General features: G+C 40.2%; 1 protein-coding gene across 1 annotated transcript in view; it reads right to left on the reverse strand.

The window, feature by feature from the left end:
• LOC124043836 (fidgetin-like) overlaps positions 1-16,119 on the reverse strand; it is a 35,982-nt gene extending 19,863 nt beyond the window's left edge. The window contains 2 exon segments of the mRNA XM_046362862.1: positions 15,121-15,155; positions 15,971-16,119. Of these exon segments, the coding sequence (XP_046218818.1) occupies positions 15,121-15,145 (25 nt within the window). The 5' untranslated portion in view covers positions 15,146-15,155; positions 15,971-16,119.
• Positions 16,120-17,307: the final 1,188 nt, after the last annotated feature.

A 17,307-nucleotide genomic window follows, 5' to 3' on the forward strand; every position in this document is an offset into this window, starting at 1 on the left:
CAAACTCATGCAGAAATGACAGAAAGTGCATATATCAAGAGGCCTTTGTACAGACACTGATAGAGACAGGACAGCAATAAAAGTAACAATATAATGGTTGTCTTTCACACAAAAGACGACGAGGCCATTGTTTTATTCAATTACCTTCTATCTGTAGAACAATTACAGTTTTCAATAGACGACTAATTGAAACTGTTTGATTAAACGAACCAAGAAAGGAACTCTGTCTGTCGCCGTAACTAACTTTCCCTGAAGCATTCTACTGTATGGTCACTATCGACTGCCGGTGTGGAAGGAAGGTCATTTCTCCAACACAAGCCAGACAAAAGGTGAAATGAGACAACTGAAGCAATCTTAGGTCAATATGAAATAGAAATCTCTCAGCTACACTGTAATAAAGTTACTGAAGTGAAGTAGGGAAACTATAAAGGGGAACTTTTACAAGGAGAGAGCTGTCTGGGAGATTGGTTCGCCCACCGGCTCACACTGCCCAGTAAGTGCTCTGTAGCGAGGGCAGTACAGTTACACTTCCATAAAATCTGATTACTACATGTTCTATGTATCGCTCAGTTCACAGTTGTTGTTTTTTTGAAGCCTCCTATCATTTACGTAATTTTCAATCTGCTCTGGTGTTTTATTGTGGATATAGTTAAAGCCCTACCGCCGAGAATACATCACGGCTATTCAGTGGAGAGACAATGAAGTTAAAAGTGAAAGTTTCTAACAAAGCTAGTCAGAAGTTTCATGGAGAAATCATCATAGCCTCAGTAAGTCTTAGCAGTCCCATTGTGCTGGATGGTCCTTAGGACTTCCTGATTCAGACCCAATCTATTTATCTGCGTATGAGTTCTCACTGCCTGGATTCAGCTGTCATCTCAGTATTGATTGGCAACCCGAGACAAAAGACGTCTCTAAACTAATGCAATTGAGAAGACAAAAGCTGAGTTGAGCAAAGGGGAGACAACAAGCAGCTTGCAGACTGACAAACATGCAGCGATAAGCGGTATAAACAACATTTGACTTAAACGGGGCACACTGTGTGCCTCCCTTGGAACTAAATGTCGGGCCAGAAATGAATGATGCACTTCAGGGCTGTTCCTCTTCCATGACTTGTCATCGCTAGAACGCTACATTAATCAAGTGGCCAATCAATACAAATTGGGGTGTTTTTTTTGCCAAAAGCTTTCTGCAAAATCTCAAGAGAATCCAGAATATTGTAGAATTGATAGTATTATCTCAGGAACGAATGGGGGATCCTTTCAACCATGGAACTGGGATCTCTGCCCACTGGGCACAGACGTCTTTTCAACATCTAGTTTTGATTTGCATTTGGGTGAGTTGTCAACCAACGTGAATTCGACGTGAAATCAACAAACAAACAAAAATCACCATATCATTGCATATAGGTTCAAAGTTGATTGAAAAAAATGACAAAATGCCCTTTAAGTTGATGACTTTTTGCAAATCCAATCAGTTTTCCACATGAATTCAACATTATCACATTGATTTTTGGGTTAAAATGCCGTGGGAACAATGTTGTTTCAACCTGTTTTTACCCAGTGGGTGAGTTACTGTAACAGGAACCAGAGGGGCATCAACACACTAGCGTAGTACACATTTACAATACGCTTCACTGGTTAACATTGGTCATTGGTCAGCCTAATGGGCAGAAATGGAGGCCATTGGCAGTAAACTGCTGATTGGGTTGCTGGTGGTCACTGGTGGTGGATGGAGCATTGACATGGTGTCTAGTGAGGCCCAGTGCAAACCAGTGTGGGCGGTGCTGATGACAGGGAGGGGGCGGCCCGCTAAGAGGACAGTGATTTTGAGGAAATGAGCCAAGAAGCCCAGTAGAATGAATTATTCCAAAACATTCCTTTACAAATTGTGAAATGACTGAGGCGAAAGATCATTTCTAACATCCCTGCATTTGGGCTTTAAGCAGGGAATGATGGTCACCGGTGATAATTAAAAGACAAGGCAGTTGTAAAACAAATGTCTTTCTAATGTCTTATTTAACCCATTAGATATATATTGTTCCACCACACCAGAATGACCTGTTCTGATCACTACTTAAAACACAATACAAAGTGCAACAAAGAACAACGATATTCCATTAAGTAGACGCTTGATGTACAATTTTTTTTTTAGCGCAGTTTAAATAACGATTGAATCAGAATGTGCCGCATTTGCATGTTCCGCTTTCTCCCAATTAAAATCGAATTAATTAGACACAATTCTATTAAGAAACAAATCCCAATCGATATACACAACCTAGGGTCACCCACCCATTGCTCAAATGTGAATTGTCTCTTTGAATTGTGTGGAACTAAAAATAGCACAATAGCAGACTTTGGGCTTAAAATAAATAGGTTGGCATGGGTATGCTCTAAGGTGCAGGATCTCATCAGAGCTGATGGATTCCCCCCCACCCCCCCCCCCCACCGGCAGACACAGACAGTAACATCAGTTGTTTCGCTCATACAGTAAAGACACATGGGCACCTGAGTCTAAGTGAGCCTAAGCCATCATGTGGTGCAATCATATTTTAAGAGTGATCAAATGCAGAAAAAGTTCATGCAAAAAGAGAATGCTGCGCCATCCAATTAACACTGCTCCCCGGTCCCTCTCTGTCATGTCCATTTATGTTGGTTGCAACAGATGTCTCCTCATGAATTAATGGTGATTCATTCCAAACCATAATATTAAGCTGACCAGTAAAACAGCACTGGAAGTTTACCTCATTGTAAATAAGTTACTTGAGAGAGTATTGACAAAGTTAGGAACAGTTCCCCGCTGTTTCATTTGATTTAGCCACAAATACAAATGGTGACAGCAAAATTGAAGCTTGCTAGTTACTCTTTCTACAATGACGTTTGTGAGAACGGTAGTGGGCAACGAGGTTGTATTCATGGGGAAATTATGGGGTTTCGTGAGCCATTGTTTAAACTCTGCGCTCCTACATATTGCCGTCCGACGGTGGTGTATTGTTAGTGCCGTTGCTTAGTAACTGAACAGTGATTTGTGGCAGGATCTTTGTGAAACATTTGATCACCTTTCTTTCATGGAAATGTGGGTGGACGTGTTTTAATAAAGCGACAATGCACTGGGGGCCATGATACAGTATATTGTTAATGTTACTCAGTGTCTAACAACGCCCCGTAGCAATACCCATTTTCATGAGATACCATGGCCTCTCGGGCCTTATTGCTTTATCAAGAAGATTTATGTCCACTACCCCCTTCCGTATTTACCATCATCCCTGACCCAGCACTCACTGGGCAATAAACAGTCTTAAAAGCCCATCTTCTGTTGTTCAGACTGAAAACTTGTTATGGTGAGAATAGTCTGTTGTATCCTGATGACTAGCCTACAAAAAGGGCAATGTTTTACAGATACTATTTCCCTCATAACACGTTTCTGATTTATTCATTCCATTTTGGCTCTCTTGCAGCTAGTGTGCATAATGTTTAGCAAATCTGCTTTTGGCTGGTAGGCTTACGAGTCCCCTTGATGAATAGTCAACAGTAAGTCTCTACAATTCGCGAACGCTCTGCACAAGGCTATCACCGAGCTGTTCATTTGGGTATGCATGAAATAACAACAACCCACAGGGAGCATTCCAAGTTTCAAACACTCAGGTCAAATACCCGAGCAGATTCCACATGTGCAGCCTCTGGCCACTGAGGCCTGGAATCCACATCCTTTCTGGCTCGATGTGACGTTGCATGTTCTACTTCCAGAGTGAGGGTTGAAGTAAGGCTGCTGGGAGTGTAACACTGACCTTCATAACCTCTGTGACCTAGAAAAGCTGCCTGAAGGCCTACACACAAAATCTTCACTCCTTTGCAATTATTAGCAAAAAGAAACACAAGCTTCCACATGTAGTATGCCCCTTTCATGCCAAATGATTTGCATCCTTTTTTATTCATATCTTTGACTTTGTTGTCAACGTATTCCACCATGGTTGTGGAGCTTGATGTTTTGTCTCTTTAGTCCAGAACGGAGAGAGATAAGGGGAGAGAGAGGCAAACAAGCAGTCTTGTTTACTTTCAGCCCTAGTGTCCACGGACCACATGTCTCCGGTCATCTGTCACTAGTTTACATATATACAATGACACTTCCCCCTCTCTGTGGGAAGCTGTTGTCACCGCGTGGCCGGCAGCTGAGGCAGACCGGGTGCTGGTGGGGTCTCCCCCAGGTATCTCTAGGGATGAATATTAGGCCTGGGTGACAGATTGACAGGCACACACAGCCTGCCACCATACATGCCTCATCCCCTGTCCAAGCACTCACTCCTCCTACATGCAACCGCTGCCTCCCAAGGCAGAGCACATTTTGAATAAAACAGCGACTTTGCTCTAGATACATTTAGTCAGACAAAAAAAAAATCGCCCCCCCCCCTAACCTCCCATACTACATAAAACTTTTGGAGTGAATAATGGAAACAACAGGGGTGGCTGAGGGCTCTGGGGATACGGTTAAATATGTGGGCGTGCAGACTCAGTCAGGGTTTGGCATAGAGCTAAATCTACATGGGCCAAGTGTGCTGATAAAAATCTAATAAATTATAATATTTTGGATAGAAATAGTTATTGAGTAAGAACCCTCTTTGGTGACTAATTCCTGTTTTATTCCAAAAAGAATTAACACTTTTCCCCTTTGTTACATTTAAATATCACATTTCAAAACAAAGAAACCTGGGTCATACTTAGTCTTGAAAACAGTAGTGAAGTTAAGTGAGTGGTAAGTACTTGAATAATATCACCTTGGCTAAAGAGGAAGGACACTCGAGCGCCGGGACTGGAAGTGAACATTTTGATTTAGCAATACGGTATGTACTGCTGACTTTGGGGTGCCAATCACTGACAACTGGTCAGTTACAGTAATTCGATGGTTTGTCAACTAACCAGACTCAATATCATGTTCCTCCCTCAAACACAAAATATGAACAATATCAGAGAACATGAGATCAATATAATATGGGTAACCACTCTCCGAAAGGGGGCATTCGTTTGTACCGAAGTCTCCTCGGAGTCCATACTTTCCTCCAGGCACCAGCTTAACTAGAATAAAGGTCAGACCATACTAGAGAAGGATAGACCGCCAATATAGGCTTCAGCTGACTTGATTCCCTTTTCGAAACAGACAGAATTAACACAATGTTTAAGGTTTCTCAGCAAAACGTTGATTGGGTATTTCCACCTCCCTCCCCCGAGCCCAGGAATCTAAGTGAACCAGAGAGCATGGAACAGTGCTCTGTAACAGCTATTTTAGACCATGCAAAGTCAACACTACTCCCTGAGGTGATTTCCCGATAATGAACACAAAAGAGGTGTCGGCCCTCATAAAGCTCCAGGATGATGCTGAACTCTTTATGAGGACCCTTTTTTTCTCTCCCCTGGTTTAAATTAATCTAATTCCATGTGGACACTAAGAGGGAACGTCAAATAGGCCACACGCAAAACAAGCCTTTCCATGGCTATCCGTTTCCAATGGGATAGTCTGCTTGGTGGCTGAGAGAGACAAAAGGACTCATGGTATTCCAAGTAACTTTAGATATCTGATCACATATATTGGCTTTGCGTCTATACCACACCTAGTCCACACAATTTGAGCACAGGACATAGATGGGGTCAAAGGTTTCACAGTGGGGCATTATTCATTCTATGTGTACAGTATTTACAAACCGTGTTAACCAATCAGCATTCAGGATTAGACCCACCCGTTGTATAAAAACAAACATCCCTGTGCAACAGTGAGTGTTTGTATTGTGCAGGAGCTGAAATGAACTTTGTGGAAACTCATTTTAAGCTCATTTGAAACCAAACATATTGTGCCTTTGTGGCTAGAAATAGGGTCATCTTACACTATTTTCTTGGGGTGAAGAAGGTGGTTAGTAAGAGGGATGATGTTTGCAATATCCTAACCAATAAAATACATCTCCAGTCTTTTGAGGATGATCATTATACTGTTCAGTAATATATTGCTGCACCTGGTCTACCAAATAAGCAATATCAATCAACAGGCAACAAATAGGCTGCTTTTCGCATCTGCTCATGCGAAACGTTTCTGCTTTTATGAAAACAACGGAGAGCGACGCACCACTTTGTTCTCGGCGCTAATCTTTTCCGTTTCAAAACACTAACTTTAGACACAAGCATTTGCTTCATTGTGTACTTTGTTTAACTAGGCAGCCTAGTCTAAACTCGAAGAGAAAACCAGGACGTAGGAAATTTGCCTTGGAAAAAGACTAGGATGAGCCAGGGTTGTCTGCCGCTTGTCTCTCTCTAAAGTGGCGCGCTCCAGTGCAGAAGGCAGGATGAGATAATCACACTACGTAGTCTAGCCCCCACTCCCCACCCACCCACCCGCCACGGCCAGTAGCACTCACTCACCCCTGCACTGGTTGATATCATCACGTCACTGACACCGCAGACACACAGCCTGCCCGCCGCAGCCTGATGCCTTAAACCTCCATGGCAGTGTACCAGCCCCTCTCTTTCCCTCTCCTCTCTCCTCACTCGCTCTCCTCTCCTGCAGACAGGCCTCTCAGACCCATCCTCTCCCCGGCACTCAAGGTTCTCTCTGCCAGTCCATGGCACCCAGCCAACCTGTCAGCCACACAATTCCGCCGAGGATGAATGAATCACTGTGAAGTTAGCGAGCACCACTGATAGCGCGTCTCCCTATGATCATCTTCCTAATTAAGATTTGACTTCTTTTATGTGTTCTTTAGTGAAACATCAAAATATCAATTTGAGACAATTAACCAGTCAAAGTGATGACTCTATTCATCATTCCAGAAGGAATTTCCAAGACAGAAAAGCAGCTAAAACATTGGCTTTCAGATTCACGGAAACGCATGCCTAGTCTCTTGAATATTAATGTATAACTTTATTGAGACATTCATTTCAATACAGTAATTACACAATTACTGTGTCATTATGTGAATCTATTCTGGTATAGTCAGTAAGAAGCTGTACAGCTACTAACGTCTTTTGTGGCAAAATCTCTAATTAAAAGAAATCAACCTGGCATTTTACAAATTATGATTATGGAGGCTGAATTACAGCACATGCAGGCTCCTTCCATGTTCCCAATTGCAATCCAACACAAAGTTAACCAAGATGAAGAGACTAGAAAATAATATGAACTTGGAATAATACAATGCATTTCAAACACTCAAGGAGGATATTATAGTAAATAAAAGAATGTTAACTATTGCGTGATCTTAGATTTACCCTAGCTCTAAAAAGAGACAAAATGTTAATTGGAAGCTTTGACCTGAATCTTGAGTCGAGTATGTGTTCTGTTCCAGACTTGTTGAATACATGGGCTTGGAGGCTACCAAGGATGGTGGCCTCGCTCAAATGATTAGGCATGTGTTTTGTGAGAAGACAAGTGGAATTTCAATACAGTAACATATTCTCTTATCCTCTTGTGAGGTACTTCAAATGCTATAGAAAACTCTAAAAGCATTATGCAGGGAAACACCTTGAAGAAGGAAAAAAGCGCCTCACTTTTTTTCCCAAGGATGTTCAATGTTAAGCTACATACTCAAGAACAAAATGATAAACTCTAAAAAAAAATTGAAATGTCCCTAATTTTGAAAATCATTCAATTGTAGAATTTGTTGAATAGAATCCCTGAGTGCCTGAAATTTCCTGCCATTCCCATCGGCTACCTCACATGGCAAGATCGGCTTTAGGGAGCCACATCCAGTCATCTATACAAGTCCTTGCAAGAGCAACACTTTTAATACGTAAGAATGTACTGTAATTTAAAAAATATCAAACTTGTTTGAATATTTCTTGATATGATAACAATTTGACAATAATTTGCCTCGCCCAAACATGTTTAAGAGAGCACTCAGGGCCAGCTCCAGGCATGGTCTGAGTAGGGAGGTGGAAACCGAAAACTAGCTGTTATTGGCAGAGAGATTTGGATCTCTTTTTGTTATTGGTATATTACCGCATGGTGATGTCACCATGGAAAGCCAAAAAAAACTCCCACCCATGCAAACCTGCTGATTAGGTCCTATGTAGATTGTACTTTCAGCCAGCAACTATCAGGAAATAAAACTGATTGAAAACAATCTGACTTTTACAATGTTAGTCTCATCAGATGTTGTACAATATGATACAAAAATCAAATGTTGACTGCACTGGGCCTTTAAAAATATATTTCCTAGCATGGTGAGCTGTCATCAGAGGAACGGCTCCTCCTGCCATTACAGTATAACGGTATGATCCGCATGGAGCCTCTGCCTCCCTTGAACTAAAGAGGAGAAAATCTCCAATCATTATGGCCATTAGAAATCAAAAGTTTTGCATGTCTAATTAAAATGTAAACAGTGTAATGAGGACCTCAGTGATTTAGGAAAAATGTCTCTCTCACTACCACTGGGGGTATGATCATTACTGAAGCAAATCTATGAATGCATACGAATCTCCTACAAGTCCAGGTTAAAAGCATTACCGCTAACACCTAGTTTTGTACACCTGGGGATTGTCTATTCTAACCAATCCCCAATAGGCTCTGTGCTGCCTCCACTCTTTATGAGTGCAGAGAGACAGAGACAGGCTTATGTGAACGAGATGAAACAAAACCCTACATTTCATTGTTTCAAATGGCAAGAAAAGGGCTTTAACGTTACGATACATTTCAATGATTTAAATGACCCTGTATGACATACATGGCCTGAGCGAGGAATTTTGCTGTAGGAATTTTGAAATCATTTTAAGGTATTACCGGTCACTAAGTAAACTCAGCATACTGTGGAATAGTAGGATCTATATAAAAGACCAGGGCGGATGAGGTTATGCAGACTAACATGTTGGTCAGTCAAACAATTGATGTGTTAATGACTGACTGCTACCTGGTATCATGCCTAAAGGATATCATTCGTACTATTCTCTTACAGGATGTATGCATGTTACAATTCTATGTGCAAACGTTCCTCATTTGACTATTTTCTAAAGCCACTGGTTATGGTGTTAAGGGTGATGGCTAGGGTTAAGGTGAGGGTAAGGTTAGAGGTAACCTGGCTCTAAATACACTAAAACACAACAGTCAACTGCTAATCTTCAGAAAAGGTTGAATAAAACAACTGTTTGAAAAACGCTGCTCTTTCCACACAACACGTACAGTAAATGTCAAGCATATATCTAAATTGGGGTTTAAACCCAAAAGAAATGGACCCAGTGCCTTTTAAGACCAAACGAATACCACTATGAGTTTATGGAAGTAACACAATAGCCACAATAAGAAGTAGCCCACACTAAACCACATCTGTTGGATATAAAACCAGGTGTAAGTATAATGGAGTCAGTTAATGTCCAGTGTTATCCCTGTGTGAGTGTATTAAGTGTACGAAGGATCTCAATAGAAACGTTTGTCTTTAGATCCAGAAAGTGTACATGAATAAGAGAACAGGGCAGAAGGAAGGAGATGTGAAGGGTAAGCCCAAGCAACTGATAATGGACCCACATGCATTTCAGAAAATGTCTATGCTATGCTGTCAGTCAGAACAAACAAAAAACACAGTGAGCAGACATTCCCTGTGTCTAAATGAGATGGTGGAAGGGGTGGGAGGGGAGGATGTCAAGGATTCATGATCCTTCGTCTTTGCAGTAGAGCACACACGTCTCTCAGTATAGCAACAGACAGCTGTTTCCACTTTCTAATGCACCCCAACTTAGATCACTGGAGAAATTGTCAGCGCACCGAGACACACACAAAGATAACATAGCAAGCTGCCATGAGGGAGACGAAAGAGACAGAGAGAGAGAGGGAGAGGTAGAGAGAAGAGGGGGATGCTGCTCTGAGAAGAGATGGGATTTGTTCTATTTGCATGAGTCTCACTCCCTTGGGCTCTCCCTCGCTTTTCAGACGAAAAGCACGAAAGACAACACTTAACATATTTGCTTAAAGATGACAACCTTGTACTGGTTTCATTTGCACAAGGCTTTGTCTAGAATTGAGACGGGAGAGACTGAATGGGATTTGTTACAGTTGCTGACAAATGTATCTGTCAGTACGGATGAGCGTGTTATCAATTTACAACAGCCCCGCAGACCTCCCAGGGGGTGTTTACACAAGAGTTACTTAAGTTAGTCAAAGCTCACTTTAATTGTCACTATTAAAGGACAATAAAACCCTGTCAGCCTTATTCATACACACGCCATGTCACAGGAAATGGCTCTGGTCACATCTTCCACTGAAGCCAATACGAGCCCTCACTTATCATAATGCACCCTATACTGTAGCTCTCTGAGGGAGGAAGGTACACTATCTACAGACAGCGGTGAAATCCCACTGCTTCATTATGGCTCTACCAGACTGTCTGTAGTCTACGATCTCTATACTTGGTGTTAATAAGAAGCAGTAGGGCTATTTATTGTAGGACAGGGTTCCCAAGCATCTGACAAGGTGGAATGAGTGTGTTCAAAACAGCTATATTCTACAATTCAACGGCATAACTTATGAAAGTGTATGCATACAGCATTTGTATGATATATCATCATGTATGGTGTTGGTTAAGAAAATGCTAGAGTGAAAAGTATCTCAAATATTGGCTAAAACAACCAGAGGTTTATATCATAATGAGAGGGGACAGAAATGTCAATATCATAAGGCTCTGTGCCTTCTATGTTTTGTGAGGACTTGTTGCTCCAAGAAGAAGAGAATGTGGTGGTATCATATATAATAGTAATATAAAGTTCCTTCAGAAGGTTTTCATACGCCTTAACTTATTCAACATTTTGTTATGTTACAGCCAGAACTCAAAATTGATTAAATTGATTTTTTTCTCTCACCCATCTACACACAATACCCCATAATGACAAAGTGAAAACATGTTTTTAGACAGTTATGCTAATTTATTGATAATGAAATACAGAAATATCTCATTTACATAAGTATTCACATCCCTGAGTCAATACATGTTAGAATCACCTTTGTGGGTAAGTCTCTAAGAGCTTTGCACACCTGGATGGAACAATATTTCCCCATTATTATTTTCAAAAGGTTGTTGATCATTGATAGACAACTGTTTTCATATCTTGCCATAGATTTTCAAGCAGATTTAAGTCAAAACTGTAACTCGGCCACTTAGGAACATTCACTGTCTTCTTGGTTAGCAACTCCAGTGTAGATTATGGGTTTGTTTTTAGGTTATTGTACTGCTGAACGGTGAAAAGCAGACTGACGCAGGTTTTCCTCTAGGATTTTGCCTGTGCTTAGCCCCATTCTGATCATTTTTTATCCTGACATACTCCCCAGTCCTTAACAATTTCAAGTATACCCATAACATGATGCAGCCACCACTCTACTTGAACATTTGGAGAATGGTACTCAGTAATGTGTTTGTCCCAAACATACCACTTTGTATTCAGGACAATAAGTGAATTGCTTTGCTAAATTATTTTGGAGTATTACTTTAGTGCCTTGTTGCAAACAGGATGCATGTTTTGGAATATTTTATTCTGTACAGGCCTCCTACTTTTCACTCTGCGATATGTGACTTGTTAAACATAATTTTTACTCCTGAACTTACCATAACACAGGGGATTAATGCTTATTGACTAAAGACATTTCAGCTTTTCATTTTTAATTAAATTACACAAAAAAAAATCTAAAAACATAATTCCACTTTGACATTATGCGGTATTCTGTTAAGGCCAGTGACAAAATAATCTAAATGTAATACATTTTAAATTCAGGCTGTAACACAACAAAATGTAGAGAAGGTCTAGGGGTGTGAATACTTTCTGAAGGCACTGTATGCCATTTAGCAGTTGCTTTTATCCAAAGCACTACCTAGTTTCACATCTCTTTCAGCAGCAGTATGCTTAACTATAGGTATATGATTATCCAAAGCAAAACACAGCCCCACATGTATAGATTTCACATATGGGTGGATCTGGGATTTGAACCCACTATAATGGTGTTACAAGCACCATGCTCTACAAACTGAGCTACAACAGATCACCGTATTGATTAGCATCCCAATCTTGTTGAGTAGCATCCAGAATATATATCCTATGTTCTTCACTCAAGGGTTGCTGAAGAATACAATTTGAATTATACAGTACTCTAAATGGTCAAGAATACCTTTTCATGGACAATGAAAAATATAATTTCACTGGCTCAGCACCATTCTGATCAAATGTATGTACTATCAAATCAAATCAATGTTTTGTCACATGCGCCAAATACATCTGGTGTAAACTTACAGCTTCATCTGCATTAAGCCTTTTTAGGACTTCAAGGACGTTATCTAGTTTCACTCTTCTTTCATCAGCAGCATGCTTAACTGTTGCTATATGATTCGTATACATGCTGTCCAAAATCAATAGGGTTGTAAATGTCGAGAAAAGTTCAAAACAAGAAACGACGAAAATTCCTAAAATGACATACATTTGTTTAAGCGACACAGAAAACTGATGGCCATACATGTATTTAAACTATTCAGGAGTGTGTGCATGTACATTTGCATTATTTATGACAAAGTTATTAACTATATGTTTCCAAAAAAATATACACAGCAAATGTAGTTTGCCTAATTGCAACAGTTGCATACGGTATCCTTCCCAATATAAAACCCCAAATCATGAAGGGTGTCGCAAGAAAAGCGGATGCAATGAAAAACAATAAGTCTGTAGTAGAATGTAGTCACGCTGTCAAAAGCTAAGATCTATCACGCTGCAGTATTTGCTCATTAAGTACTCTGCTAATACGTCAACATGCCAGGCATCAAGGCGAAAAAGAGAGTGGTGAAAAGGGGAGTGGTCAGCATCTGTCATCAAGCGCAGGGCAAAACTCAACGAGAGGATCCATGTCAACCACAATCCGAAGTGCAACCAAATGAGAAATAAACAAGAGTTGTCGGGGCAGTCAACACACACACTGGGAGAAGCCAAAAAGGTTCAATCAGGACTAAAGAGAATCTCCTATCAGCAGCCTATGGCGCCGGTGCTATGTTAGGACATAGTAATTAATGGGACTAGGTCCTAGTAATCTATTCTTATCTATTCTATCCTCAGCTACTAATAGCCAAATGAAAGAATACTGTACTCATAACTGACATGTAAAATGTAAGATGTTCATGTGTTGAAAGGAAGCAGAAACGCTCACTCAATTCACCGTTTTTTAAACCACACAGCTACATCTTGAGAGCGAGTGCTGAATGCAAATAGTTAGTTTCACCTAAAACCATCAGGCATGTGAAAAAGCAGTGAGAAATACAACAACAAAAACACACATGTACTGTATGGCCATGTCCACTTTTATGAAAACACATTACAGCAAAACACTCCAGCATAATGGAAGTGGTTGTGGTGTACATTTTCCTGAAGAGGAATGAAAACACACTTCAGCTCTCTGTTGATGATTTAATTCCCTCTCATATAAATGCAAATGAGATGTGTGAACAAAACTATTTTGGATTACTGTATTGAGAAAACAAGTGTTCAATTTGAGGATCAAAACTTCCTACAGCTAAACCAAGAAGTTCTGAAACAGAATGTATCCTCGTGTGTCAATATTATAATGTGAAGTATGAATCTGTAGTAAATGTATTTAATACCCCCCAAACAACTGCTAAAACTTGTGGAGTGTGCTGTGGATTGCAGCGGATCGTAATATGTGCCCCTGTGGACTATAGAAATAGGTTAACCAATTCTGGTGAAGACAAATAATGTGTCAATGCTGAATGTGAATGTTATGATATTAAAATAAAGAATGAGCAAAGTTTCCCATAATGTTAAAAATGGAAAAAGGCAGCACAACACAAGACTGATTTGAGGGTTCCTAAACCTCACTTTAGAATGTGGGAGTTGTGCTGCTGATCATTGTCCTTATTGATTAACTCACACATTGGCCTACTTCACAATACACGCCTGTACCGAACGCTCACACACAAACGTTTCTTCTAATTCGAACCTTTTGCTGTCTGTGAGGCAGACCGTAGGCTAACATGTTATTTATTGGTTTTAAATAACTATCCTTTATCAACTCTCCATATCAGAAATGGCATATACAAAGTAACATCTGATTAGTAACACGTGCATAGGTCGACTGTTGACACAGCAGGTAGCCTAGCTGGTAAGAGTGTTGGGCCAGTGATCGCTGGTTCGAATCCCTGAGCTGACTAGGTGAAACATCTGTCGGGCAAGGCACTTAACCCTAATTGCTCCTGTGAATCGTTCTGGATGAGAGCGTCTGCTCAAATGTAAAAAAGTATAGATTTGATGGGCCACTTACCCCTTCAATTCACCACAAAAACAGAGTTAATAACCCAAACACTTTCATAAGCATGAATGTCTTAAATGAGGAAACAGCCCCTGGACTATGCTGGTTGCATGACCATTCAATTTGGAGCTAATGCCAGTGGTCTAATGTGTTGGTTTAATTCAATCAGAAACAGGCAAAACAGTAGAGAAAATACATTAGATCTTGTAACATACGTGGAAGAAAGACCTCATCCGGCAATCACTTTGTCTATGACATAAGAGCCGGTCTCCCACTCTCAAATACTACTTTTAAATGATGTTAATCTGAAACCCTCCCTATCATTTTGTTTATGCGGATAGGGGAAGCATTTTGCATCATGTAAAGATAAATGGTGAATTAAATATGACAATACATCAGAACATACATTTTAGGACACATGCAAAAATAGATAAGATGGAACAGTATGCGAAAACCAGGCATTTTGAATGCAAAAGACAGATAAATTACACACAAACTTCTAATTTACACAATGTGAAACTGATAATAGGCTAATATCATTATTAACAGGCTAGTTTTCAGTATTATGCTATTCCTCTACTATTGTTATTATTATCATCATTATTAGTAGTAGCATACTAGTGTAGGTTAGTTAACATTTAATTTTGAACACATACACTAAAATAACATTATAGCAGATCCCAAATGTGATCAAGTGCAACCACATGATAAACATGATATTTCTATTTCAAACTATTTCTGAAATTGCTACCTCATCCAGTGTTGAACTTTTCAACATTAAAACGAGCCATGCATACACCATAAACGCACCGGAAAATGTCTCCCAGCTATCATGTAATCAATAAGTGAAATTGTCCAACATACCATAAATACCGGTGCTAGTGATCATGTCTTCAAGCCTAAAAACAAGGGAAAAGGAAAACAGCAGAATCGGAATTTTCACGAGGAGCAATTCCAAAGGTTGCTTCTCACTTTTCCTCTCAGCTATCGAATATCACTGCCTGAAACGCGGGCCCTTTCGTCAGGTATTCATTTGAACCTACATGCATATAATTTAAAAAATAAATACAAAAACAACAGAAATCAACAAAATCTCTTGGATAGCATGCGGAGAGGAAGAACACATAACCACGAGTGTAAAGCCTATGTCAGTTCTCCTTGTTCCTTGTTGAGGCTTCGTATGATGACATAAATATATATATATTTTGTGTAACCCCATTAGAGGAAGCGATTAAAGCATCATGATGTCCCATTACTTTTAATAATAGATTACATGCAGTCAATTGTCTCCACGAAGAGCGCAATGTCAACGTACGTATTTATTAACCTCACACAAGCAGTTATCGCGGCAAGTGTGTTATCTTCAGATTATCATACATGCATTTACTTGGAAATTACTTTGAAACAATTTGTATCGCCCTCGACACAATGATTGATTCTGAAATCATTAAATGCTCAAGCGCCTGAGTGATTCTCAGCGGTGGCATAAACTTCACATCCTCGCAGTACTTCTGTATTTGGTAAATGCCTCTCTAAAATATTTTAAATACGTTATAACTGTATATGTGACTACCACGGAGATTCTAAACCTGCAATTCTGCATGACGCGTGAGAACGCTTCCATGGGCATACCGTAAAGCGCTTGCTCTTACGTAGTGCAGCCTCGCTTCTTTTTAATTGTTCATATCGAAAATAGAGACACATTAACTCTTACCTGTGTATATATGACAGTGCAGCTTCAAAGATTAGAGTAACATCGATCCACTGGATATGCTTGATGAATGGGTGTTCAGGTTAAGCGCGGCTGTTTGCGATTTGAAACCATTCCAAGTCAAATGAAGACTGACCACAGCCTCTGCCATGTTGGAATTCCAAACACTGGACAGCTGCTCTACAGAAGGCATAATGCGGCGCACTGCGCATGTATTCTAGCAGAGGTGGCAAATTCAAAGCGCTTCCAAAAACATTGACGTGACAGTATATATTGGTAGGCTGCGTTAACATTGGGTAATTGATTTGCTCTTCATTATGAACAATACATTTTCACATGAAATATACAACTTCAGTATGAAGAACGAATATATTCACCTGTATGATTAGAAATGGCTATAAAACCAAGGCTATAATGATTAGGCAATAAATAGGTATCTGAAACTAATCTGTTAGGGTAATTATATAATTACTACACACATTTCATTATAATTAAAGTTGCTGTGTACAATGTTTATTGGTGTGCAACAACACATAGGATACAGTAATGCATTGTCAAACTCGTCAAATGTATCTTTGGGGAAAATAGAGGCTGGATATTCCCTGCTTGTCTTGATTTCCGAAATGTATTCACTAAATACTTAATTCAGTATGATGTTAGTTACATTAAATGACATTGATCATTAGATCCCCAATTCCATCTCTCTTGTATCATTCCACAGCTCCTTGAAAGGAGGAGGTTGTCTCTCTAGCCCATTGGGATGGCAGGCTAGGAGTAGCCCCAGTTCGACACGTGATCTGGATCCTGGCACCCTTAGTCCCACAATGTCCTATCAAATTCATGTGCAAGGGCCTTGTCGTGATGCATTGATTTAGCCTTGAGCACTCCCCACAGACCTCCCCATGCCACTTTTAGCAGATCCTGAGTTCTTTAGAGAATTCGTACACAGAGGCAGCCCGGCCTCAGCTGCTGTGCCGCTCTGACCAATGACAGCTCCAGCTCACACACTGCAAGGTAATAACTGCACTGATTCAGCGGCGCAAAGCCAATACCTATAGCTTGCAGCCTGTGGGAAAGAATATCCTACCTTGATTGCTCTGTGTTGCTTGTCAATTTTCCAATCATTCCCTCCTTATTCCATCTCTAGATAGTTTACTGATAAAGAAACGTCTCTAGATAGTTTACTGATAAAGAAACGTCTCTAGAAAGGAGACTACAAACATTGGTCTCTGTTCATGTTCATTGCTTCAAGCTATTTAGATCCTACAAGGTGAACACAAAGGAGGAGCGAGAGTACAGACAGAACAGTAGATGTAATCAGATCAGGTACTAATCTCCTG

This window comes from Oncorhynchus gorbuscha, linkage group LG09 (genome assembly GCF_021184085.1).
Source record: "Oncorhynchus gorbuscha isolate QuinsamMale2020 ecotype Even-year linkage group LG09, OgorEven_v1.0, whole genome shotgun sequence".
Lineage (NCBI taxonomy): Eukaryota > Metazoa > Chordata > Actinopteri > Salmoniformes > Salmonidae > Oncorhynchus > Oncorhynchus gorbuscha.